This window comes from Sycon ciliatum, chromosome 1, assembly GCF_964019385.1.
Source record: "Sycon ciliatum chromosome 1, ocSycCili1.1, whole genome shotgun sequence".
Taxonomy (NCBI): domain Eukaryota; kingdom Metazoa; phylum Porifera; class Calcarea; order Leucosolenida; family Sycettidae; genus Sycon; species Sycon ciliatum.
The window spans coordinates 61,096,008-61,122,201 of record NC_088643.1 but is presented as its reverse complement, the minus strand read 5'-3'; the positions used below and the strand labels follow the sequence as shown (position 1 = coordinate 61,122,201).

The 26,194-nt window shown below is 48.6% G+C and overlaps 1 protein-coding gene across 1 annotated transcript; it reads right to left on the bottom strand.

The window, feature by feature from the left end:
• Nucleotides 1-564: 564 nt before the first annotated feature.
• On the bottom strand, nucleotides 565-26,194 carry LOC135804705 (NPC intracellular cholesterol transporter 1-like). Its single transcript, XM_065318645.1, has 25 exons — nucleotides 25,924-26,194; nucleotides 23,660-24,718; nucleotides 22,850-23,101; nucleotides 21,994-22,134; nucleotides 21,045-21,136; nucleotides 20,110-20,216; nucleotides 16,604-16,700; nucleotides 15,947-16,079; nucleotides 12,647-12,781; nucleotides 11,159-11,341; nucleotides 10,188-10,302; nucleotides 9,624-9,703; nucleotides 9,150-9,353; nucleotides 8,499-8,588; nucleotides 8,021-8,137; nucleotides 7,737-7,813; nucleotides 7,152-7,288; nucleotides 6,410-6,530; nucleotides 5,982-6,058; nucleotides 5,244-5,379; nucleotides 4,445-4,518; nucleotides 3,701-3,858; nucleotides 2,939-3,052; nucleotides 2,397-2,471; nucleotides 565-1,995 (listed from the first exon to the last, which is right to left on the bottom strand). The coding sequence occupies exons 1-25, from the start codon at nucleotides 25,993-25,995 to the stop codon at nucleotides 1,903-1,905; spliced, it is 3,939 nt and encodes a 1,312-aa protein (XP_065174717.1). The 5' UTR covers nucleotides 25,996-26,194; the 3' UTR covers nucleotides 565-1,902.

The window sequence follows — 26,194 nt, the reverse complement described above, 5'->3', positions numbered from 1 at the left end:
TCCCTTTCCATTCCCTCAACTGCAGTTCACATGTGTTGTACGAAATGTACCTGAAATGCGAGTGGAGCATGGCATGTGAGTTTTCGTCGTTGCAGACCCCATAATGGGCCATATGCAGAGAGTTGCACACTTGGGGGATGTGTATACTCTTGCTAACATCGTACATGAACTGCCAAGAGAACCCCCCCCCCCCCCCCCCCACACACACACACTCGGCATGTTTATTATAATGATTCCTGTACTGTACTACAGCTGTACCGTTTTTGCACCGAGTTTGAACTTTGAGCACGGTTCCTTTTTGTTGTTGTTGTTGTTTGCTTTGTTGCACAATTTACTTAATAGACCAAGTTACCAGCCCTTCTGCATTTGTCCTACCATGCGGATGTCCGGGTACCGGGTGTACGCCCAACCTCTTAATCTTTAGCGGCCCCTTCCATGTGCGTCCTACCACGTGGTTGCCTGGTTGTAAGCCTGATCATTTCATCCACTGCGAGTCCCGATTCAGCCCAAGCCTCGTCTGCAAGTCACACCAACAGCAGGCCTCGGACAAAAAGACTTTTAGTTCATGAACTTTATAATCACACGTGACATTAGTAATATAAACTACACATACTTACTACTATGTAACTAACAATGATTGTGCACACGTCATGGTCATAGAACAACAGAAAGAAAAAGAGAACGATGACAGCGCCGAACAACAACAACAACAACAACAACAACAACAACAACAACATGGCAGAAAAGAGAGGTAATAGCAGAGCGAAAAGAAGGGGGAATAGAAGGTGAATGCTGTGGAAAGGACAAGAACTGGAAAATGTCAAAATGTCAAAACACCATGCGTAGAAATACCGAGTCATCGTATACGCAAGGCGAAACCAGGCGAATAAGGTTCTGAGAAAGGAAACTCCCAGCAAACTGCTCAGGGCGGAAAGAAAAATGACGTGACACTCAAAACAACTACACAGTACACGTACCCGACAGCTACGAAATAGCAACCAGCTAAGCTCAACAACAACAACAACAACAACAGTTTTTGAATAAACGAAGAAAACAGCAGTAGCAGGAATGTAAGTGAAACAAGATTGCGCAGACAAAGTGCTCCATAGTGGCCCCCCGGACAAAACAATGCCATGCAGTGCATGTGCAGCAGCGTCTTGGACAAAATGATCAATTCAGTTATGACATGAGTGAGGATTGCACCTGTAGAAAGGTAGCAAGGATATCCTAGTACTAGTAGGTAAAGTGAAAACAAGCATCTTTTCGCAAGTATGTTATGTGCTGCATTCAACAGCACGAAATGTAAGGACAGCAAAATTATTATGGATTTGGAGATAAGATGACACAAAGAGGTATGGTTCAACGCGTTGCAAAGGCCACATGTACTCGTACACAGCATAACGGGTGCAACACACACCATGCCGGCACAAGGCAACGTAACCACTCGCCGTAAGAACACGCGCACGCACACACACGCGCGCTCACGCACACACACACACACACACACACACACACAGGGAAAGAATGCACATATGACTGGGTACATGTGTGTGTGTGTGTGTGTGTGTGTGTGTGTGTGTGTGTGTGTGTGCATGATGTGTGTGTGTGTGCATGATGTGTGTGTGTGTGTGTGTGTGTTTGTGAAAATCTGGTTCGGCAGTGCAGCGCGTTTACCTTGCCATGCCACCAATGGGATTATAATTATATAAAGAGAGTTTTAAAACAAGGACACCATCTCGTAAGCACTAGTCTGCTGTAACAACAAAATTAGCACAGTTAGATCACAGTTAGATGGCTGATCTAAGAATAAAAAAAAAGAGCCGAGTAGAAACAGAGCTGAGCTGAGCTGCACGTGTAAGAAGCACACTTGCACCTCGCTTACTGACACCACAGCAGCGACGGCTAACCAATGTAGCTGAGCAGTGCGGGCAGGAAGATCAGGCCGTGAGCAGCCCCAACGCACACAATGGACATGTACATACGGAAGTAGTATACCTGCATATGCAAAAACAGACGCACGCACACAAACACACATACGCACACAAACACACATACGTGCAGCCGTAGTGAGCAACGCGACGTGTGTAATGTACTGTGAACAACGGTCAAGCAGTGTCTGGGCTCAAGGGATAGAAACGGACAGAACAACACCTGTCCTGGCACAGAGACAGGTCCTATTCACTCTACTTCGAGGACAACAACAACAACAACAACAACAACAACAACAACAACAACAACAACAACAACAACATATCTCTTACTGGTCACTGGCTATTGTGAGAATAAAGATTTGAAACAACAGCAACAACAACAACAGCAGCGGCAGCAGCAGCAGCAGCAGCAACAGCCGTCACACTAGCAACATTGGCCACATTGTTCCAAACATGGTAACTTACTTGGAAGAGCTTGGAGCTGGTGAAGGCCAGCACTGCTACACCACCAAACTTTGTCAGTGTTATACCACTGAGAACCTGTTTGGACGTTACATTGGGAACACAGACAACATACACAACATGCACAGGGTGTTGTTGAAGATTTCACACTTTGTTTGCAAGCAAAGAAAGCAGACGGTCGGTGCTATCTACAAGTGGGACTTAGCACTGCTGATATAGATGCCCCCAATCCGATTCAGCTGCCGGAGAACAACCTCCTTTTCTTTGCACCAAAATCAGCATGTACACATGTAATGGTGTGAGTCCCAAGCGACCGTGTAAGAACAGGACAGGCACTTTACAAGTACAGTCAGACCTCGCTTATCCGGTTCTTGTTTATCCGGATCCCTTGACATCCAGAAGAAAATTGTTGGTTTAATACCAAATAACAGCATACAGTACATGTGTTCGATAGTCCGGTTCCCTCGCCTATCCGGATATTTTTTTGTGGAAAACGGATGTGTGCGGTTAAGCGAGGTCTGACTGGACGCGCGGCTGCTACTCACCGAGCTGCCAGTGGTGATCAAGGCAGAGCGGGCGCGTTCCAAACGTGTCCCGGTCCTTATGCAGCAGAACGTGTTGCAGATATGAACGCAGAACTCCACGGCTATGCCCATTGCCTGCATGAGCACAGGAGAACATCAAGAAAAGGTGCTCACAAGTAAGAAGACGCTGTGCAGAGCAAAGCCTCACTGGCTGAGCAGGTTTTAAACACACACACGCACAACTCTCTTGTACACGTACAGGCTTTAAATTATAGAACGAACAATTGCCACATGTTTACAGCACTGCCTTGGTGCTTTCACACACCTTCCCTCAACACGGACAGTCTTGGAATGTACACAGGTCGTGGGATTAAGTGCGCACGTGAAAGGCGCGGTGCAGGCAGATAGCACAGTGCAGGTACCGGTAGTACAGAGCGCTTCGATCCTTAAACACAGTCGCAATGAACTCTTGCCATCATGTTACAGCTTGTAAGGCCAGCCAAGGAATAAGCCCATTGCGCAATGACGTAATTTGTACCATGAACACACAGCCACCTGGGCGCATGGTCGTCTGGGGCGTTGAACAGACTGCATTGTTGATCCCAGCGTACTCACATACATTACTCATACCTTCTGTATTTGGCACTGCGCAACGGGCTAATTCAACATGCACCGTTACTTAACCCCCCCCCCCCCCCCCCACACACACACGCATTGACTGACCACGATTCGGATTGATGGGCTGCATGCAGTTGATGTGCTGCCCTGTTCCCTGTGACTTACCACAACCAGGTTGACGAGTGAGATGGCATTGAACTTGATGTCCCAGAGGTACATGACGCCCATCACATCAACAATGATCATCCACACAGTGCCCAGGATGAAGAGAGCCTGGCGAACTCGCAGTCCCAACATCAGGTACGAGATTATGAACAGGGCAACTGCATACACACACACACACACACACACACACACACACACACACACACACACACACACACACACACACACACAAGCGAACATACATTCCCACCACCACCACCAACAAAAACAGCAATGCTGCAATTAAGCCAGTGGCAACAATTAGTCAGCTAGATGTTTCGCAGTCAGCTAACCAACTAGCCAACAAAGTGAATACTAAGAGAAGAAAGAAGACCACTGATTAGGTGAATAGTGATGATTCCACTGCTCCATGTCGTTCCCTCTCTTTCTCTCACACACACACAAGAGAGAGAGAGAGAGAGACAGAGAGAGAGAGAGAGAGAGAGAGAGAGAGAGAGAGAGAGAGAGAGAGAGAGAGAGAGAGAGAGAGAGAGAGAGACAGAGAGAGAGAGAGAGAGGCAGGGAGAAAAAGAGAGACACTCACAGAAGGTGTGTATTCATTGGGTTAGCTGAGGGTGCCAGCTATATAATAGTAGTATGCACATACGGTTTGAATGCAATCACCACACCATGACCATGAGGTACAAACAAGAGACAGTCAATGACCATGAGACTGACCAAGAGCATGACTTGATACCTACTTACCAGTAGCCACGGTCAGGTTGATAGCGGCCGACTTGACAATGTTCAAGTACTGCCCATAGAACACGTAGAACACGCTATGTAGACGCGTGTGCACGACATAACCGGATGCAAAACAAGCACACACATGCACGGAAAGACGCACACAAGAGAGTGAGAGTGTGTGTGTGTGAGAGAGAGTGTGTGTGTGTGTGTGTGTGTGTGTGAGAGAGAGAGAGAGAGAGAGAGAGAGAGAGAGAGAGAGAGAGAGAGAGAGAGAGAGAGAGAGAGAGAGAGAGAGAGAGGGAGAGGGAGGGAGAGAGAGAGAGAAGCAAGCCAATAGAGAGACAGAGAAATGATAACACGTATGTTAGTCGAACAAGACTTTGCTGTGGTTCGGCTTGAAGCTGTGAAGTGGGGCGAGGAACTACATCCATTTGAAGACCAGTGATGTACAGGCAGGCTGTGCCATTATGCATTTTATAGGCAGTACGACTAGACTATGGGTCAATACATGTCAGCCTCTTTTATTTTGTCAAGAGCTGTCACTTCTTGGAAGAGCGTTCTTGCACGCTCATCCAAAAGTGGGTGACTTCTAGGCTCACATGCCTCTTCTGGAAGAAGCAGGGAAAAAGACACAGCGAGTGTGACTACTGGCACAACAAAGTCATGTACACACACATGTGTGTGTGTATGTGCAACTGTGCATGCATGTGTCATGCATGTGTGGTGCACTGCATCAGACACGCAGCCTGCAGTGTGACCACTAACACATGCACACGTACATGTACGTTGTATGCTGCACTGCATTATTCGAACTCACCTGTAAGGAAAGACTTTGATGCCAGGGTAGTCGATGGCAGCCGTCATCTTGTCCGCCAGATCTCGTGCCTGCTTCAGAGCATTGATGAAGGTAGCCGAGTCATTAGCCGGCGTGTGGTACGTCATGAAGTGTGAAGCTGAAAGAAGGTGAATGAAGCACAATTGGAAGTCCAGTGAAAGGCTATTAACATCTCTTGGCAACGACGTGGTGTCCCGGCCCAGGGGTGCCAAGCTCAAGGTTATTGACATGGTGTCCCGGCCCAGGGGTGCCAAGCTCAAGGTTATTGACATGGTGTCCCGGGCCCAGCTAAAGGTTACTGAGTATAATATAATATTCGCGGGATCCGCGTCGGCATCGCTTGAATGTTCAGAAACACACAAACTAGCCTTCGCACCCGCAGGCCACCACTATGCCTGTTAACCTTAGTGGCGAATGCACACCTCACAAGTGAGTCAGGGGAGAGGAGGTTAGTCTCTCAACCAATCGGGCGTGTAACGGCCCATAACCCTGTAAACTGCATCCTTGTTATTCTCACTCCGAGCTGTGAGTACCCAGTTGACCGTGGGTGTCGGCGCAGTTCAACACGCGTAAAAAGTCTTTTTACACGCTCCTACTACTAGCGCGGGTCTTGAACTCGGGACCTCATGAGTCGCAGGCAGGCATGCAAACCAATCGGCCATATGCGTTGGTACTGAGTATAGCCATACTTAATAACAGTTACACACGCACACACAATACCTTTGATAGCAGTGTCTCTGTTGTCGTTAGCACTGCGGTTAGCAAAGCTCAATGCTGAGCTGAAGGCAGCATGCCCACTGCAACAGAAAAGACATGCATTCACACACACACACACACACACACAGACAGACACACAGACACATACACACACCATGTTGTTAGCATCAACATGAAACAGCATGCACGAGGAGGAAGAAAGGAGTGAAACTAACTTGATATTCATGTCCACATCGGACTTAGGACGTAAATAGGACACATTGGGTGCCGACTCACATCCAGAAAGCAATCAAGGCCCGGTGGGAACTGAGCCCAGTAGAAACTAAAACCTGGCCAAGAGGGGCAAGGGATAAGAAACTAATTATCATTAATCTCTTTACAGTTATGTTTGCTTGGCAAAGAAGTCGCAGAACTAGATTGTTAAAACTCACCCTGCGGGGCATGCGGCTGACGGGTTGCTGTGAAGGAAGTCCTCAATGTAGTCATCAAATTCATCACGAGTCGGCAGTGTCTTTCCGTCAGGGAGGCAGTCGATACATTTTGATGTCTGGTCTGTATAGGCATATCGGATAACGAACATGCAGAACACAACATTGCACAGGTATGTCGAGCACCATTGTACACAAGTGGTCATCAATCATAAAGTAACATCGAAGCACACGCCTCTTCATGACTAACCCTTGGCAGATTATGATCGGTAAATCGCTCAATTATGCTTTCCAACATGCCCAAATCATGCCAGTGATTATGCTACATTATGCTGGAATTATGCCAATGATGGTGCTATGCTATGCTGCGGTCCAATATAATGGTATGGTGAACTCAGTACAAACAGCCCTTGACGGATTATGCTTGGTAAATTGCTGAATTATGCTTTCCACTATGCCCAAATTATGCCAGTGATTATGCTACATTATGCTGGGTTTATGCCAATGATGATGCGATACTGTACCCTTGCACTCTTGTTGCACTTTGCAACATTACAACAACTCTGGCACCATGACAGCACGGCGTGGAAGTTATAAGGGATAACATTCACCAGGTTATTTCCTGTAACATGCCTAAATATGCCTGAAGCATTAATCTTCAGCCAAAGCTGACAAGCACCCCTCCCCTAAGAGTTATCCCGGCATCGTGATGCCTAAGCTAACAAGCAAAGCAGGTCAGTCGTACCTGTTGGTGGGCAGAAGTCAAGACCCGAGTCACGACTGCTAGCGGTAGAGTTCTTGAGTCGGCAGCATGCAGTGGCTGGAGTTATCCATTCGTAGTAGGAATCAAGCCACGCCAGTGGCGGCTGTGCTATTGTCGACCTGTAGTGGTGGTGAGCAAGAGAACGGTTACGATCAGTGTCTGTGAAGAGACAGTGGATGAGATGCCGCTGGAATCTGTGTGAGATATACCATGGAAATCCATGGGACTACAGTACACCTCTTTCATATTCATTGTACACTGTACATACATCCCCCCCTCCCCCTCCCCATGGCATTAGGCTCTGGAATGCTAGTACTAGTGTATGTATCAAAATAGAGGTGTTGCACAAAACAGAGTGCCGGAACAATATCATTAGCAATGGCAGTCTCCTTGCAATAAAGGCGGAACAATTTCCCCGTACGAAGTGTCTCTGCCTTCGCTGTGCTCGTGAACGCGCAAGTTCAATACAATGGGACCAGGAACTTGACGTCCAATAATCATTGCAAAAGCTGTCAGCCATCTAAAAGCATGGCAGCAAGGCGTGCAAGCCAGGAAAGGATAACGTACACTTCCGGATGCTGACTAGCTCTGTTGAGCTGCTGCACTAAGGAGTTCCGGCTGCAGTTGCCACCAGTGGAGCAGATCTGAATGCACATACACACCCAGACACGCACACACAGTGATACACACACACGCACACGGAGGGAGAAGTTAGTAGGCACCGGTGGCCGTTAAAACGATCAACAGTACCCACACCGGCACGCGACCTGTGAACCAGGCGAGCACATAATTACACACGCACACACACACACACGCGCACACATACACGTACACACACACAGTCCTTTTACCTTGGCCGCATAGTTTGTATCATTGTACGGATACTCTCCATCGACGACGAAATAGACTGGGGCGCCGACCTTCACGTAACGGCTCAGATTACCGAAGTACGGGACAAGGTAGGAATCCTACACCAGAGAGAAAGAAAAAGGAAACAATAGCAGCCATTGCAAACGAATTTCCTCCAAAAGTTGGAACACTGCTATTGCATGATCTCAACTCAGGCTACATCATGACAAGGAACAGTTCGTGTAACAATTCCAGTATTCGTTCTTGTTGATAGACACTTACCCATCACATTACTGCATGATCGCAGTGCAGACTACAAGTACATCTTGACACAATATGGTATAACGTTTCCAGTACTCGGTCTTCTTGTTGATAGATACATGTACTGACTCATCACACTATTGTAGTGACCCGGGCAAGGAAAACCCCCCGGAAGAGCACTCTTCTAAAAGAGCAGGTCGACTTATGACGTCATCATACCTTGGGTAGCGCCGTGGTCTGATCCAGACCAATTTCGAGGTGAGTCGTGGCTACAATCGACATGAAGAAGACGCCGAAAAATGCACACACCTGCAGCAAAACATGCAAACAAAACCAACCAGCATGAGGCATACAGCGTGTTCATAGAGATTTAAATGTAACAGGGCAGGGGTGGGTGGTGTACGATCTCCAAGCAACGGGGAGGGGGTAGGATCTCCAAGAGAAAATAGTGGCATGGGAGAACCAATACACATGTAACTCTACATAATACAATGGGTGGATTGAAGCCAACTGCATTGAAAAACTCTAGTTACAACTTTTAGAAAGAAAATGTCAGCATTGTGTGTGTGTGTGCGCTCACAGTGCTGGTATACTAGTACACGCGGAATGGGTTGCCCCTGCTGGATTGGTTGCAGAGATCTACATGGCCATACAGTCAGTAACCGTAGCGACAATGCATGTGCACTGTGATTACACAGCACATCTATTGCATGTGCAATACACACACACGCGCGCGCGCGCGCGCGTGTACATCTCTGAAGCCGATGTCGCGGGTACACCGGGGCAATTACAAGCTACACACATGCACAAAAACGGGATACACACACAGATGCACATGGGCAAACAGCAAACAGAAGGGCAACCACTCACGACAACTGGTCGGACAAACTTGTGCAGCAGCGCCGGCGCATAGAAGCTGGAGAAGATGCGGTACAGGCAGCCTGGTGAGCAGTCCTCTGCTTCCAAGTTGATATAGCCATTCTTCTTACCGCCAGGGAAGCAGCAGAAGATATCCATGCGCTGACTGTCCTGACGCCGCGCATCCAGTGACAGGAAAGCAATGAATGCTGTCATCTGCATGCAAAGCAAGAGAAAATGAACAGCCACTGAGTGAAGAGTTCAAAACCAGAAATAAGTCGTGAGTCCCTGGACGGTGTTTTCTCCACCAAACATGCGCGTACACAGGCACACGCACACACACACACGCACACACACACATACACACACATACACGCACGCACGTACACATGACTGTGTACATTGTAGCTTGGTAGGGTATGAATGATGCACGGTATTTCAAGGTAGGGTATGAATGATGCACGGTATTTCAAGGCCACCTCGCACCTGCAGGAAGTAATTGAACAGCACTGCCAGACCGGCGTACAGCGAGAAAGAGCGCACAGCGGGGATGTCTGACAAAGCACCTGTGTAAGGCCATAAGAAACAACAACAACAAAAAACAAAACAGATGAAACACAGTACTGTGAAAGCCATTATTCTAACGAGGCGCATATATAACGATTTCCCAAAATTGACTAGTTTACGTGTACCAAAGGTAACGATTCTCACTCATTCTCAACGCTCAATAGGACAGTATATGTATCGATTTCTATTTTAACGACAGATTTCTCCTCGTTAACTCGTTAGAGTTAGCACTTCGTTATATATATGGCTTTTACAGTATTAGCATGTCCAAGAATCATACATGCATACATACATGCACATGCAACCATATATGCAGCCATTATGCAACCATACAGCATCTCCTGCCGTGTACATAGTCATTTCACGGAGCGGAATCAGCAAGTTTGCCGCACGCATGTGCGTTGGAATGATGACTAGTGGCTTCACTGTGTTGGGAGATTTTGATACAAAACAAAATAGAACAAACGGCCCCAGGAAACCCACCGCAGAAGAAGGCGACCGATTCGGCCAGCGCTGACAGCGTCAAGCTTGGTGCCACGGCGGACAGGACACGGCCGACCTGGGCAGAGATTTCCTCGCCTTCTATGCGTTCATCACGCTACAGGAGTGGGGAAGCAAACAGAGCCATCGCCAGAAGAGGGTGAGCACATGAACAAAGGTAGTCACTGAGAGTCTTGGCAAGGGTGTTTTTAAACATTCATTCGTTGTCTGGGACACTTTCCAGTAAAAGACTACATGCATTGTGGTAGTGCTGGTATCAACATTCAGACAGGGAGGGCGGGCCTCAGCGAAGTTACAACAATATTAGAGCAATATTAGAGAGGTTCTGCAAAACGAAAATGCATACATGTACAAACTTTCGCTCTACGACATGAAGTGAGAAACTTCGCACGAACTTTCGCAACTTTGGACGCGAAACTTGCAGGGAACGCGAAATGAACTTTCGTGAGATCGAGTCAACAAGACTAGTTCACCGCATACGTGCACTTGGGCAAGTGCAAACTGCAAAATGTGCAGAACACAAAGTTCGTGCAAAAAATCGTACACATTTTCGCAAGGCCCACTGCGAAACTTCGTACGATTTTTCGTTTTGCAGAACCTCCATTGCCCAGCAGAATACTTTTTCCGGGGGGGGGGATCCTCTACAGGCACACATGTGGATTACTGCTCGCCATGGATGTTGTTTTGCCCACTTCATCTCAGTGATGGTCAAAATTGACCGAAATGCTGAAAGCGATCTTTTGATCGATACTGTGAGATTGCGAGTAAATGACTGAGTACCGCCCAGCGATGCCCTGGGCCATACAGCAAAGCTACCAAGTTCGTGGGATTTCTGCAAATAAAGTACCCCGCGGCGAGCACTTCCAGAGCGCTGCAGAGCCCAGAATAGCACTTAACAGCACTAGGAGCAGCACAGGAAAAGTGATGAGATACAGCTGCTGAGCTATACACACCTGAAGTGCTTGCACCATCAAGAAGAGATTGTCAACACCGACAGCCAGGACCAAGAACGGCACGGCCTCGAAGACAATCAATGTGGCGTCAACGCCCAGCAGCGCCAGTGTGCCCACAGAAGCAGCCACTGCCAGCAGAACCAGCAGCACGCCAGCCAGTGCCAGAGAGACCTTCGAGTTGATCTGGCGAGAGAGAGAGAGAGAGAGAGAGAGAGAGAGAGAGAGAGAGAGATAGATAGAGAGAGAGGATTCAGAGTCATGCAGATGGACAGTGTCAGAAGTTGCGTGGATGTTGTGCCCAGCCCGTGAAAAGATGAAGAAATACCTTACAAGGTGATATAGTGTAGACACCTGCAGTTCCATACATACCCGCCACATCAAGCCAGACCAAATTACCAATACAGTGAAATCTACCCTCATGACTACACGCATAGCAGCTCTGTGTTCACAATTACGATTCTACATGACTGTACATGTAGGCCCTGGGCCATGCACTTGCCGTAGCCTTGTCCTATCCATGAGCGCGCACTGCACTCATACTTGTCAATTCAGTAGCTGTGTTTAGCATACTAGTGTAGTGAGTGCCACAGTGTTTGCAGGCACAGCATACTAGTTATTAGTAAAACAATGCAGAGAGTAGTACCACCTACTGGATAGTAGTGGATACTCTAATTTCAGAAATTTTCGGTGCTCAATATTTTCGGTATGAGGGCAAAAGGCCAGGTTAGGCGAACACAGAAAATTTAGGTACAGAGAAGCAGTTCCGTATTGGACTATGTGCGTTAGTGTTCGTTCGGTGTATTGCAATTTTAGGTATGAAATAGACGCACCGAAAGTACCGAAAATAAAAGTACACCGAAAACTTGTGAAGTTACAGTATTTGCACTACAGTAGTAGTAGAGGGTAGGGGCTGAAACGAACTTCCCGAATATTCCAACATGCGTTCGTTTAGCTTTGCAGGACGAATATTCGTGAGGTGACGAATATTCAAACTGCATTCTTTTCTCTTCCTGATATGCTACTACTCCTGGTACACGAAGTCTGTGTGAGTATGAGCGCAGTTCGCTGGCCACGCACAGTGCTTATGGTGGGGAAGATGCGGAGAGTGATCCCCGTGCCGACAGTCTCCCAGAGACGAATATTCAAGCCATCGATTTTCAACGTACCTGAGTGACGGCAGCACAGCGCGGCGTGCGCACAGCCTTACTTTACGGAGCCATCCGACAGCGCTTCTGGGGCGATGTTTTTCCCGAGGGCGAGCGAGGCATGGCCACTGAAGTCTGTGATGGCAATGGCATTCGTTTCCTCCACAAAGTTGACTTTTTCGGCAGTATCATGAACATGTCGGAACTCTGACGATTTGGTCGAGTTGTCAATAAAGAATATTCGTTCGTTCGTTAACGTCAAGAAAGTTCGATTACTGAGAAATTGTGTTTGTTTCAGCCCTAGCTACTAGAGAGTGCACCATGCTACAGTAGCCATACTTACCAGGAGTGTGGCCGGATGGCTGAACGAGATCTTTCCCAGTGTGATAGCTACATACATGAACATCAGCATGTAACTGAGGCCAAGCACAACCACGTCGGAGGTACTCTCCCGTGAGACTTCGTCGGCGATGGAGCGCTGCAAGAAAAACAGACCAATATTGGACTCAATGGATTATACGAGAATGAGCCATTGAACCCTACTGTGCAGAAATGAAATTTCAACAGTGATTTCATTTGGGCTATGTATGTATGTATGCATGTATGTATGTAAACTCGGAGGGAGTTGTGGTTGCTCGTGAGAGTGCTCAATACACCAAGGTGCAGAGCCTAGTACACACACTTGAGAGGGACGAAAAGCTTTTTTTACAATTACACTATCAGCCCGGATCATCCATTCGCGCTATGATCCAAGCTTGCAGCCTATATCAATCTTATCTTCTGAAAATTGTAGTCAAGTTGCTGTCTGATGATCGGTTAAAACCGTGAAACTCAGAGTTACAGAAGAAACGCTTTTCGTCCCTCTCAAGTGTATGTATGTATGTACACTGTTGTGAATTCCAGCAGAAATCCACGAGAGCTCGATACCGGGAAGGTAGAGCCGTGACACTAGCCCCTAACGATTTCTGTTATCCTTGTCCCGCCATACTGGGCTTTAAATAGTGGGTTATTTTTCTTGATGTTCATATCACCTGATGAGTGCCTGAGATGGCATGAAACTTTAAGTTGTGACTGATCAAGCCATCTGTTGTTCTGACTTGTATGTATGTATGTATGTATGTATGTATGTATGTATGTATGTATGTATGTATGTATGTATGTATGTCACTCTTGCGTGGGGTAGTGCCTTTGCTGTTTGCGTTATGCAGAGCTCACTGACTTGTCAGTTTGAGCACTCTGGCAAGGTACGTTCGGGCCTGATTGGAAATTTTTATTTCCATTGCTATCAGGTTCGGCCTCATTTCCTCTGTGCTGCGCTGATGAGTTCAAAAAGAACGAAACAGCATGCTGTCCGCAGATTGAGTATTTCGCTCCTGCTCTTGTAGCAGTTGAGCACTCTTGCGTGGGGTAGTGCCTTTGCTGTTTGCGTTATGCAGAGCTCACTGACTTGTCAGTTTGAGCACTCTGGCAAGGTACGTTCGGGCCTGATTGGAATTTTTTATTTCCATTGCTATCAGGTTCGGCCTCATTTCCTCTGTGCTGCGCTGATGAGTTCAAAAAGAACGAAACAGCATGCTGTCCGCAGATTGAGTATGTATGTATGTATGTATGTATGTATGTATGTATGTACATAGCAGACTCAGCGGAGGACGTTCAGGTTGGTTGTAACTCTGAGTTTCATGCCGCTAGGCAATCATCAGACAACTGATACTCGGGTCTACCCAACAGTATGCTTATAAACACGTAGGGCCACAAGCATAAACAAATTTAGCGCTAAATCTGGTGTGAGGTATGGGGAGAAAGCTGTCGCGCCAGGATGGTGGCGGGCAACAGGCAGGTGTGAGCATGAAAGCGCGGAAAGAGGCGATGGGGAGGCAGTGTACAGCAGATGGGTGGAGGTGCCAGGAGGGTGGCGGGCAATGGGCCAGTGAGATTGCTACAAGTAGGGAGTCGTTTGGTGACGGGCAGGCGTGAGCAGAGTGGCATCGCCGACTACAGGCTAAGGGATTTTGTTACAGTCAGACCTCGCTTATCCGGTCCTCGTTTATCCGGATCCTTCGCCATCCGGAAGAAAATAGTTGGTTACAAATGTACAGCATATGCCATGCTTACATACAGTATGTGTGTTCGATTATCCGGTTCCCTCGCCTATCCGGATATTTCTGTGGAAAACGGATGTGTGCGGTTAAGCGAGGTCTGACTGTATTAATAATATTAAATGGGTGCTCAGGCAAAGTGCAGTGCAGTACAGTACATGTACTTGGTCAGTTCATTTGATAGGTGTGAAATTTGCGAGGCGGAACTTATTCTCATGCCTGCATTTCGAGACCATCTCAGACCGCTTGTTGAGTAGGAGCTTCTTGGGTGTAGTCAGGATGTGGAATTTTTCCGCGGTACAAAGATTGCATTTTTTGACTCACATCTGTATGATCGGCTCTTCTCCCGCACCTTCCATGTAATGGTCAACGGCTTTCCCTCGCTCTATGTATGTATGTATGTATGTATGTCTCTCACAGCCCCGCTACATGGCGCATCACAAGTGCACAGTGGAGCGAGCAAAGCCGGTGAGAGAGCAGTCTGGGTCTGTTCAGTGTGATACGTGCGACCGCTGGCTCCTATCTCGTGGGGGCTTAGCGAACCATCGGTGCGGCAATGATCCAGCTCATTCCCTCAGCCAGCCTCGAAGGCAGCAGCAACAACAACGGAAACCGCCAGCAGTTCGAGATGGGCCAGATTTGACGTGCCTTGTATGCCAGCGAAACTTCACGTCCATCGGTGGAAGGACTCGACGCAAGTGCAAACTGACTGACATCCAAACTACAGCGGCACCACCCCTGGAGTGCTCCGCCTGTCACCGGACCTTCCGCTCGACTAGCGGCCGGACACGCCACCGATGCAGCAGGGTGACTAGTACCATTTGACCTGCCCCTTCGGTGACTGCATAGCCAGACTTGGCGGCAGGATCAAGATCAAGATGTATGTATGTATGTATGTAGACAGAAGAACGAGCAGTTGTGGTTTCGTAACTCCGAGTTTCACGAACTTAATCGATCATCAGACGAAAATTGGTACGTATGTATGTATGTATGTATGTATGCATGTATGCAGGGTTCTAGCCAAAGGGGGGTAGGGGGGCGCAGCGCCCCCCCTACTCTGTTTGCACGCCCCCCTGTGAAAAATTACCGCCCCCCCCCCCCCTACTCATTTTCCGATTTTCATGTTTTTCATGCGTAGATGGTTCATAAAGGCACATTTGTCTGGGGTGAAGTCAGGGATTCGCCCCATACGTTGCATTTGGCGTGGCAAGACAATATTGGAAAGTGGAAAAATGGGATATAGGGTAACTGTTTCCCATGCCCCCCCCCCCCCCTACTATTTTGACCTGGCTAGAACCATGATGTATGTACTGTCGTGGACATGGAAATCCGGTCGCACGTCTAGCGGCCCCAGGGCGCAGGCCATGCAGCCGTGGGTAAACAGTACACACATAGCTGCAGCACGCTGGTCGCATCGGATCAACATTACATGTGCACTGCGTGCAACAACGTTCTGTACGCGCTGAGGGCGCCGGCCCCGGTCAATCGACTGGATTTCCATGTCCACGACAGTATGTGTGTATGTGCGTGCATTCGCACGTGCATACCTGTGCGCTGTAGGCCACGTTAAGGTTGACGGTGGCCATGGACGTGCTGTGGTTGCAGTTCTTAAACAAGTGGCACTGCTGCTTGGTGTAGAACGACACTGTCTTGTTGAAAGACTCGACGGTCTCCAGAAATCTGTTACAATACGCAACAGAAACAACAAACATTGCCCATGCATGTGCATGTACAGTCAAACCTTATTAGGACGAACATCAAGGGACCGATGATATTTGTTCGCAATGACGGGAGTTCTTCTTATCCATATTATGTTTTACCCAGTGAATACACCGGGTTTTATCCAATACAGTTAAGAATACTAGTTCTTCTTAGGCAAACATTTGTCTTATCAGTGTTCTTCTTCCTAATGAGGTTTCACTGCACTTGGAGTGCCAACATACACACAATATCAGTATACTGTGATTAGCATCACAGCCGCAGCATGAACAGACAAAGAAACCATGCACAGGAAAGCATCATCGACACAATCGTAGAAACTTGAAAGCGGTGAGAGACATGCAACAGCAGCTTTGTACAACTGGAGAATTTGCCAGCTGTGACTGAATCATGGTGCAAGAAGAACTCTGACCACTGCGACAGCCAATTGCAATCAACTTCCAAGGGAGTATCGGTATGATGGTATTTCAGCAAATCTTGCTCACCTTTTCTCCCATTCTTCTGCCGGCTTGTTCATTGCCGCATCGACATGATTGTTGACAAGGTACGTAACAACCAGAGCGGTGGCGTTCATGTAGGACACTAGTGCGATGCACGGAAACAGACAAAGAGTAACAACAGCAATCAGTACGGTAGGCTCATACGTATGTTTCACCGTGCATCATGGCAAAAGAAAAGGAAATTCCACATACGGACCAACAGCAAGAACTCCCCCCCCCCAAAAAAAAACAAAAAACAAAAACAAATTGGACGGTTTGCGTACCGGGCGGGTCAAGAACCACATTTCCGCTTCCGTGGGACGCCACCACCCCATGAGCAAGAAGCAAAAGGAAGTGCAGAAATACAACACGGGAGGATAGCACTGATTTTGGGCACCCTGTAAGGGTCTGTTGGGAATGCCCAAGTAAAATAATAAAATACAATACAATACAAAATCCACCGATCAGAGGCATCAGAACCAGTGCGCCGCACCAAGAACCATAATCTTGTGAGTTTTGAAGCAATAAAATATGGGCTATTTGCACCCAAATTTCAAAAAGAATTGCCAGGGTAGAACCCCGGGAACCCCCACCTCTTCATGGCCACACCAATGTGGAATATTTTCCGAAGCTCCTGCTGCGGATGGCAGCAGAACAGGTGATAGACGAGCAGCTGTATTACCTGGTGCAGCAGGCTCCGGCATCCCGCATTTATCCTGTACCACTGTCCACATCCCGCAGGTGCTTCAGTGTACCTGAGCACTGCCCTGTACCTGAACACTGCCCTGTACCTGAACACTGCCCTGTATCTTAGCACTGCCCTGTACCTGAGCACTTCCCTGTACCTGAGCACTGCCCTGTACCTGAGCACTGCCCTGTACCTGAGCACTGCCCCGTACCTTAGCACTGCCCTGTACCTGAGCACTGCACTGTACCTGAGCACTGCCCTGTACCTGAGCACTTCCCTGTACCTGAGCACTGCCCTGTACCTGAGCACTTCCCTGTACCTGAGCACTGCCCTGTACCTGAGCACTGCCCTGTACCTGAGCACTGCCCTGTACCTGGGCACTGCCCTGTACCTGAGCACTTCCCTGTACCTGAGCACTTCCCTGTACCTGAGCACTTCCCTGTACCTGAGCACTGCCCTGTACCTGAGCACTTCCCTGTACCTGAGCACTGCCCTGTACCTGAGCACTGCCCTGTACCTGAGCACTGCCCCGTACCTTAGCACTGCCCTGTACCTGAGCACTGCACTGTACCTGAACACTGCCCTGTACCTGAGCACTGCCCTGTACCTGAGCACTGCCCTGTACCTGAGCACTGCCCTGTACCTGGGCACTGCCCTGTACCTGAGCACTTCCCTGTACCTGAGCACTTCCCTGTACCTGAGCACTTCCCTGTACCTGAGCACTGCCCTGTACCTGAGCACTGCCCTGTACCTGAGCACTGCCCTGTACCTGAGCACTGCCCTGTACCTGAGCACTGCCCCGTACCTTAGCACTGCCCTGTACCTGAGCACTGCACTGTACCTGAACACTGCCCTGTACCTGAGCACTGCCCTGTACCTGAGCACTGCCCTGTACCTGAGCACTGCCCTGTACCTGAGCACTTCCCTGTACCTGAACACTGCCCTGTACCTGAACACTGCCCTGTACAGGAACCTACCAACCGTACCGAAAACCCAACGACACCCCACTGTATGTCAACGTCAACTCCAATCACCCACCGCAAGTCCTTAAGAACATCCCAGCTGGAATTAACAACCGACTGGCAAGCATCTCCTGCTCAGAGGCGGTGTTCCGTGATGCTATCCCCACCTACGCGGAGGCCCTCAACGCCAGCGGCCACCCTAGCACGCTAGAGTTCAAACAGAAAACAAGCAAAAAGAAGAAAAGGAAGAGGAAGGTGATTTGGTACAACCCGCCCTACAGCCGTAATGTGAAAACAAACATCGGTGGAAGATTCCTCGCGCTCATTAAGAAGCACTCCCCCCCCCCCCGCAGTCGAAGCTCGGAAAAATATTCACAAAAAACACCATCAAGATAAGCTACAGTTGCATGCCAAATATGGCTGCACGCATCAAAAGCCACAACAAAGCGGTCCTCTGCCCGCAAACGAAAAAACCGGAAAAGCCCTGCAACTGCCGAGACAAGCCATCTTGTCCACTCAACGGTGAATGCCAAACGACGGAGCTGATATATGTGGCATCCATAACGTCAGGCCCCACCAAAAAGGAATACACCGGTATGTCGGCGCCACCATTCAAGTCACGCCATGCCAACCACATGACTACAACAAGATACGAGAAGTACTCCAGCTGCACTGAGTTCTCCAACTACATCTGGAAGCTGAAGAAATCCAACGCCCAATACGAAGTCGAATGGAGGATAAAAGATCGCGCCCGGGCATACTCCAACATCACGAAGCGGTGTTCCCTCTGTACCAGAGAAAAGTATCACATCCTGAACACGCTAGGGTCACCGTCCAGCCTCAACAAGCGCTCCGAAATGGTGTCCAAGTGCCGACACGAGAACAAGTATCTCCTAAAAAACCACGGTGTCACCTAAACATGTCTCCACAGCCTCCTGCCCACACCATTCACGTTCACACACCTTGCTCATAACACCCTGCCCACACCAGACATATCCATTTACATTGCGCTATTATCACACTGCTAGCTCTACAGCCTCCTGCCTATAACATCCACACGCATTGTTCACCACCTCCTGCCCACACCAGCCACACACTTCGCGCTCACACTGCACTGCTAGCCCCTGCCTTCAACAACCACACACTCTGCACACAGCCCCCTGCCTAAAACATCACCGCTACTGCGCTAGCCCCCACAGTCTCACACAGCTTTTTATACCACCCTCTCCTGGCATATATACCGGCATGGTCGGCACCCGATCTTCATGTTGCCTGATGATTGCGTAAGCATGAAACTTAAAGTAGCAGCAAACAAGCCTTGATTGTCCTTGTTGTTCTGTTGTGTACTGTAACTATACAAATTTTCGGCAGCTATTTAATTTCGGCTATATTCGGCACCGACCCAAAACGCCTAAATTAAAACGCCGATGAAATTTTTCACAGCATCTGTCGCACTATACCATGCCCTCTACCCCACGCCGAAAATAAATCGCCGCCGAAATGTCAAAAATCGTGAAGTGCCGAAATTTTGTATATTTACAGTACCTGAGCACTGCCCTGTACCTGAGCACTTCCCTGTACCTGAGCACTGCCCTGTACCTGAGCACTGCCCTGTACCTGAGCACTTCCCTGTACCTGAGCACTGCCCTGTACCTGAGCACTGCCCGCACAACCAGTACCTCTCAGCGGAAGCCATTCTGCTGTACTTCAATACAATGATGGCAGCCCCTGCAAAACTAGCGGCAGAAAGGTCACAACCCCCCCCCCCCCCCTCCCTCCCCCTCTCCTGACCACCACACACGCACACACACACACTCGGCTAATAGATTGTTGCCACTCTCCCCGTATTCTATCACGCATACCTCCACCGTAGCCACCGAGCACCACATTGGGATAGGCAGGGCCGCCAAAATCACCGAGGCAGGGCAGATTTAAGCCGTCCGTTTGTGACACCGTTTCGAGCGGATTACTATAGCACAGAACACAACACCAAGCACAGACCAACACCATAGAGGTTTGTCACACCGGCTGGATGCCATACGACGTTGTATTGTCGCGTAAATATTTAGAAGCCCAAGTTTGGTGTGAAGTGGCAGTTTACATGGTACATAATTCAGTGCAACAGTGGCCTAAATGGCTATTGCATTTCATGGACACTGGATCTTTGGGCAGGGAATAGGCTAGCCAAAGACTTAGCGGTAAGATACACACTGCAAAGAGGTAAGATCTACGGAGGGTACTTGAACACACATACACGCACACGCACACATACACATACGCACGCATACACGCATACATACACACACACACACACACACACACACACACACACACACACACACACACATACATGCACCTGTACCCACAAGTATGTGTATACACAAGAACAACACGAATTTAGGCACGTTACCATTATATAGAGAATATCAGGAGAGGGTGGGAGGGAAGGAGAGAGAGAGAGAGAGAGAGAGAGAGAGAGAGAGAGAGAGAGAGAGAGAGAGAGAGAGAGAGAGAGAGAGAGAGAGAGAGAGAGAGAGAGAGAGAGAGGGAGAGAGAGAGAGTGATGGTGAGAGAGGGTGTGTGAGAGAGAGAGAGGAGAAAGAGAGGTGACAAAAGACTCAGAAAAGAGTATCTGCATGCCAGACGCGGGGGCACAGGGACCTAGAGTTGCAAAGTAGACATGCAGTAAAGTCATGCCAGCAGTTCTACACAAGTTTAAATCGGCTATGAGATCAGCTACTAAATGGACCACTATAGACTGCTACAACACAGGAGCATGTTTGAAACGGATACTCACAATGTGCATTCCATCATGTGATCGATGTAGGAGTCTGTGACACATTGAAGGAAGTCTTCGCTTTTAACGCGCCGCAGATGTGTGATGTTATTCTATGCCAAAAAGGATGCAGGACAGATATACAGACTTGTATATATAGAATTACAAACCATCTTCATAAAGACCCGCACACAAAAGCGATCGCAACTCACAAGGCGTTATCCAGTGTTTATTTCTCTCTTTTTTTCTACAAAATCCACATACCTAGTATCTCCAGATACTGAAGTGAATAATGGAGTGTGGTGGTGGGGCCCATTTAAGCTCAGCCGACCAGAGGTCTCGGCTTCATAGCTCGATGGACGCAGTGTAATTCTGGTTTGTCAAGAAATACAAAGATAAGCACGCTAAAAAAAAAGAAGATCCAGGCTCTCTTCACAATCAACATGTCCCTAACTTTCCACGGGTATTTTTATTGCCCCTTCCCATCAGGTGGAATACAGGCAAAAAGAAACTGAACATGGACTGGGCAAGTGTGACTGCCTTTTGTCTTCAAGTAAACTATTAAAATAAAGACACCGTTCCTTTTTTTAGGGTTCCTTGGAATTGTGGTCACTTTTGTGTGTTGTTTACACAAAATAAAGGTCTTCACCTTGGATTTATGCCAAATGTTATGGCAAACAAAGGTCTGCAATGAAACCTTCGCTTCGCCTTGGTTTTCATTCAGGTCTTTGTATACAATGTGTGTGAAATTGTTGCGCTAGCTCTATGCACAGAAAGAAGGCTGTTGTCAATCGCACAATGTCCTAAAGTCCAGTGGATGTGTTGCACTACTCAGCCAGCAATTGCATTCTTTTCCTGACTCAAAAACAGAAGTTGTGAGCTCTTGGCGCTGACAGGGATCAGAAGGCAGCACGGAGGAAGAGGATTGAGTTGCTATCGACAACAAAGTATTCCAATGTCAACGCCTTACCTGGAAGTACTGCAGGACAGTTTCCGTTGCACACTTGTCATTGTCCGGCGACAAGGGAGCAAAGCAGATGTCCTCCAGGGTGACGCGCTTCGAGTCCACGTTGACGGAGATGTTGGAGATCTGCTCCTGCAACTCGAGCACCTACGGACAGCACACAAACACGCAGTGGCAATGCACAGCAACGATGGTTTATAACACGCCAACCCGCTGGCCAGCATCACATCTCCAACACAGCATACCTACTTAGGTTGCGTTTGGTTGGGCATTTTCAGAATGTAAATGACAACCATTCTGGAATGAGAATCGGCAAGAATCACCTGACCAAACTAACGCGCCAGAATCAATTAGGAATCACTTGATATAACAATTCCATGATGTCTTTGTGGAACGGCGGCTGTCTTTTCTTTTACCCGACTCTAGTTTCCTTGAGAGAGTCATGGTACTTCTGAGTGCATGATTTGAGGCATTTGAACCTGTTGCTACATTGTTTGGCTCGTGGCAGCCATTATCATTTTTGATTCCGGAATGAGAATGCTCATTCCAGCATGTGAGGTGGAATGATCATTCTCCAAAAAGAATCATTCTCAGCGATTCCCATTCTGGAATCATGTGGAATGTGACCAACCTAACGCACTTTTTTGACCAACCAAACGGGCGAGAATGATTCCGAGTGATTCCAAGTGATTCCCATTTGGGAATGTGACCAACCAAACGTAACCTTAGTGTTATGCATGTCATTACACGGGTGGATTTGTCTCCAGGCTGAAAATATCACCAGCGTCATCAAGATGTACTGTATTAATGATACGTGGCTGCAACAACAAAAAATACTTGACAGCATGTGGTAGAGCTTTACCTTTTCAAGAACTCCGCGGCGGAAGACCTGGCCAATGGTGTAATTTGTCACCTCACCATCTTCGCACATTTGGTCTACGTCTTTGGCACTGACAGCTTCGTCAAACCGATTGAACAGCTCCGGCCCATCGTCCAAGGTGACAATCAGCATCTGGGTCCGATAGAATGGTCCAAAGTTCTTGTCGAATATGTTCTTCTGGTGGCGAAATTCACCGTTCGGAGCTGACCAGAGCGCCACGGGGTCGGTGATGACCTAGACAAGATGGGCAGATGGCAAGAGTAACATGCAGACTTCAAAACAATGCAGGTCCTCCCTCATTAAAATGAGTCCGGTTAGTACACAAATCTGCAAATGGGAAATACGAGCCGAGGAGGCACTACTTTAGAGAGGGCTGTATTCATTATTCTTGTCCATTGGCCCTCAGAGACAGGGGTACTATTCAAGACAGGGGTACTATTCAAGACAGGGGTACTATTCAAGACTGGGTAACTAGTACTAACTACTCAAGAGAGGGGAACTATTCAAGACAGGGGCTCTAGTCATGCCAGTACAGTAACGCAAAACAGGGTGAGAGTGAGAATGGAGAACACTCCTACACTCTGAACAACTAATTGCATCGTCGATTGTTCCAATCAATATGGTACTGATTAAGGAGGTAAAGTGGAAGAAAGGGGGTATGAGACAGGGAAAGTACCCCCCCCCCCCCACCCCCGCCCTCCCTCCCTCCTACACACAGGCATATCCCAAATGCAAATCCACACATCCTTCTCATCATCATTGCAAGTTCACAGAGCTACATGTAGTGCATACCTTGAACGTGACGATGCCGCAGCAAAGCAGGCCAGCGACCGTCAGCGACAGCACTAAGACCTTGAATGGATTGCGAGCACAGCTGTGGCACCATCCACCAAGCACAGCATCGATCTTCCTGCGCAGCTTGTCGCCGCGTTGTCCCGCCGTGGCAATGACGGCGCTCCCGCCGTTGATGGAGGTGGAGTCCAGCAGGAACGTAGACGTCAGGGTGCGTGGCGACGCACTTTTGTAGGTGATGAAGACGGAGAACGTGAAGAGGAAGGCAATGAAGATGCAGCCCATGATGAAGGTGACGCCATCGATGCTGACAACAAAGCTCTGCTTCTTGGGCAGTGGCTTAACCGGCGCAGACTTGCAATCAGTTCTCGCCGGACACGTTTGACAAGGGCAGCTATACAGCTGACCGGGTGCAGCCTCGGTGCAAGCAATGGTCGGGAACGTACGCGGCCGGAGGCCCTGGACTTCCGGACCCGACGACAGCAAGCTGAAGAAGAACGGGTTTTCCTTCATGCTGCCCATGCTGTGCCAGAAGAGTGCCTCTGGGCAGGGACTGGTCTTCTTCAAGTGGCAAACTGCGATGGTGGCCAGATGGCCATTATACAGAATGTTGGCGCAGCTGTTGAAAGTGGCCGAAAGCGGTGCGGCCTCCACAGCAATGGTGACGTTGGTCACCGAGGTGCGTGGCTGTCCAGTGGCATTGTTAGATTTCGTGGCAGCTATTCTCATATACGTGCTCTGGTTCTTGTCACACGTGTAGCTGCAAAACAAGCGCCGGAAGTTGTTCAAGCAGCTTGGGCAACCACCGAATATGGCTGACAGCTTTTGGACGCCATCCTGCAAGTTGTAAAGCTGATCATAGTCACAGCAAAGGCGGGTAGCTTCGCCCGCGTACATCCATGGACAGACCTTCTTCAGGATGTGCAGGGCCTCAGCACCTTTTTGCTGCTCCTTCAGTACCTTGGCCGTACCATTATAGGGGCAGTACTGCTTCTTGTTGGCTGAGCAGACTCCATACCAGATACACCTGCCTTCGTTGGGTTCTGCTTGTGTCGTGGGCTGCAGTGCCGGAGTGGAACAAACGCGCAGGGATACACACACACACACATACACACACACATACACACACATAGATGTACATACACACACACATACACACATACATGTACATGTACACACACACACACACACACACCATGTACCATGCCCCCTTTGCGCTCCTGCACGCAAATCTGAAAATGCACGGTATGCACAGCCACAGATGTTCTCTTATACTTATAGCAACAACAGCGGACAAGATCTGAATGAAACAGATCACGATTAGCACCAGGTAACTGCCTAATTCGCACAACTGGCGAAGCCATGTGAATCCACCCCCAATGTACATCTGGTCTACACCACAAGGAGTACACCGGAATTGGACGGCGTGTGTGTGTGTGTGTGTGCGCGCGTGCGCGCGTGTGCATGTGTGTGCAATGGGCTCAGCTGCTTGAAGGTGTATTTACTCTTGTGTAATCAATGGTGCTAGTGAAGCCTTCATCAGATCCACTCTGGTTTAGCCACCCACACTAGTAGCAAATACCTTCACTGCGGGCAGGGGTGAATGCAGTTGGATCCCGGGGCCTTGATGCCCGTCAATCCCTTTTCTGCACCTCGTCCTCACTCACTTACTGAGGTGTGGTGAGCCCATAAGTGGGATCATTTCCAAGTCCACCCAGAGTTTGGGGATTCCAGGGGGTGTCGGTCGTTGGGCGGTTCAAAAGATTCCTTTTGAATCTCTCTCTCCTCTTCGGGGAGGCTCGCGTGACCAGTCATGGCAGTGAGCAAAGTATATGTACAGTGTGTGTGTGTGTGTGTGCGTGTGTGTGTGCGTGTGTGTGTGTGTGTGTGTGTGTGTGTGTGTGTGTGTGTGTGTGTGTGTGTGTGTGTGTGTGTGTGTGTGTGTGTGTGTGTGTGTGTGTGTAAGCACGTGTGTGCATGTTTGCATGGACTTGTATCACTAGGTTGATAACTACTAGCTGTGCACTCCCTACCTACCGACTGTCGCCAGTTATTCTTTGTACGGGGGGGGGGGGGGGGTGCATCAGTACTGGTGGGTGCTGGCACAGAAGCCAGTCCTCCGGGCTCCGAGTGCACAGTATTCAAATACATTATTCCTGAATAGACTTCGTTGTCCGCAGACTAGAGGATGCTACTAGCTACACTGTGCAAAGCCCTTCGTTGGTAAGTTCGGAACGCCCGAAGGCAATAAATGACGGACTTACTACGACATAGATGGCGAGCAGAAGAAGTGATCCTAGAATTCCCAATAATGTACTCTGATATCCCAAACTCATCTTTACAACTCTCGCAAAGTGTCAGCTCACAATGACCGCCAACCGCGCATCATCCAATTGCGCCGCCAAAGGTGAACTACTTCAACACCAGTTCTGCGATGGGCTTGATCGAAATGAGTTCCTACCCCGTACCCGTGAAAGAAACCACCGGCACTAGACTTCAAAATACATGCAGCAGTGAAACAGAAACCGTTGTGTG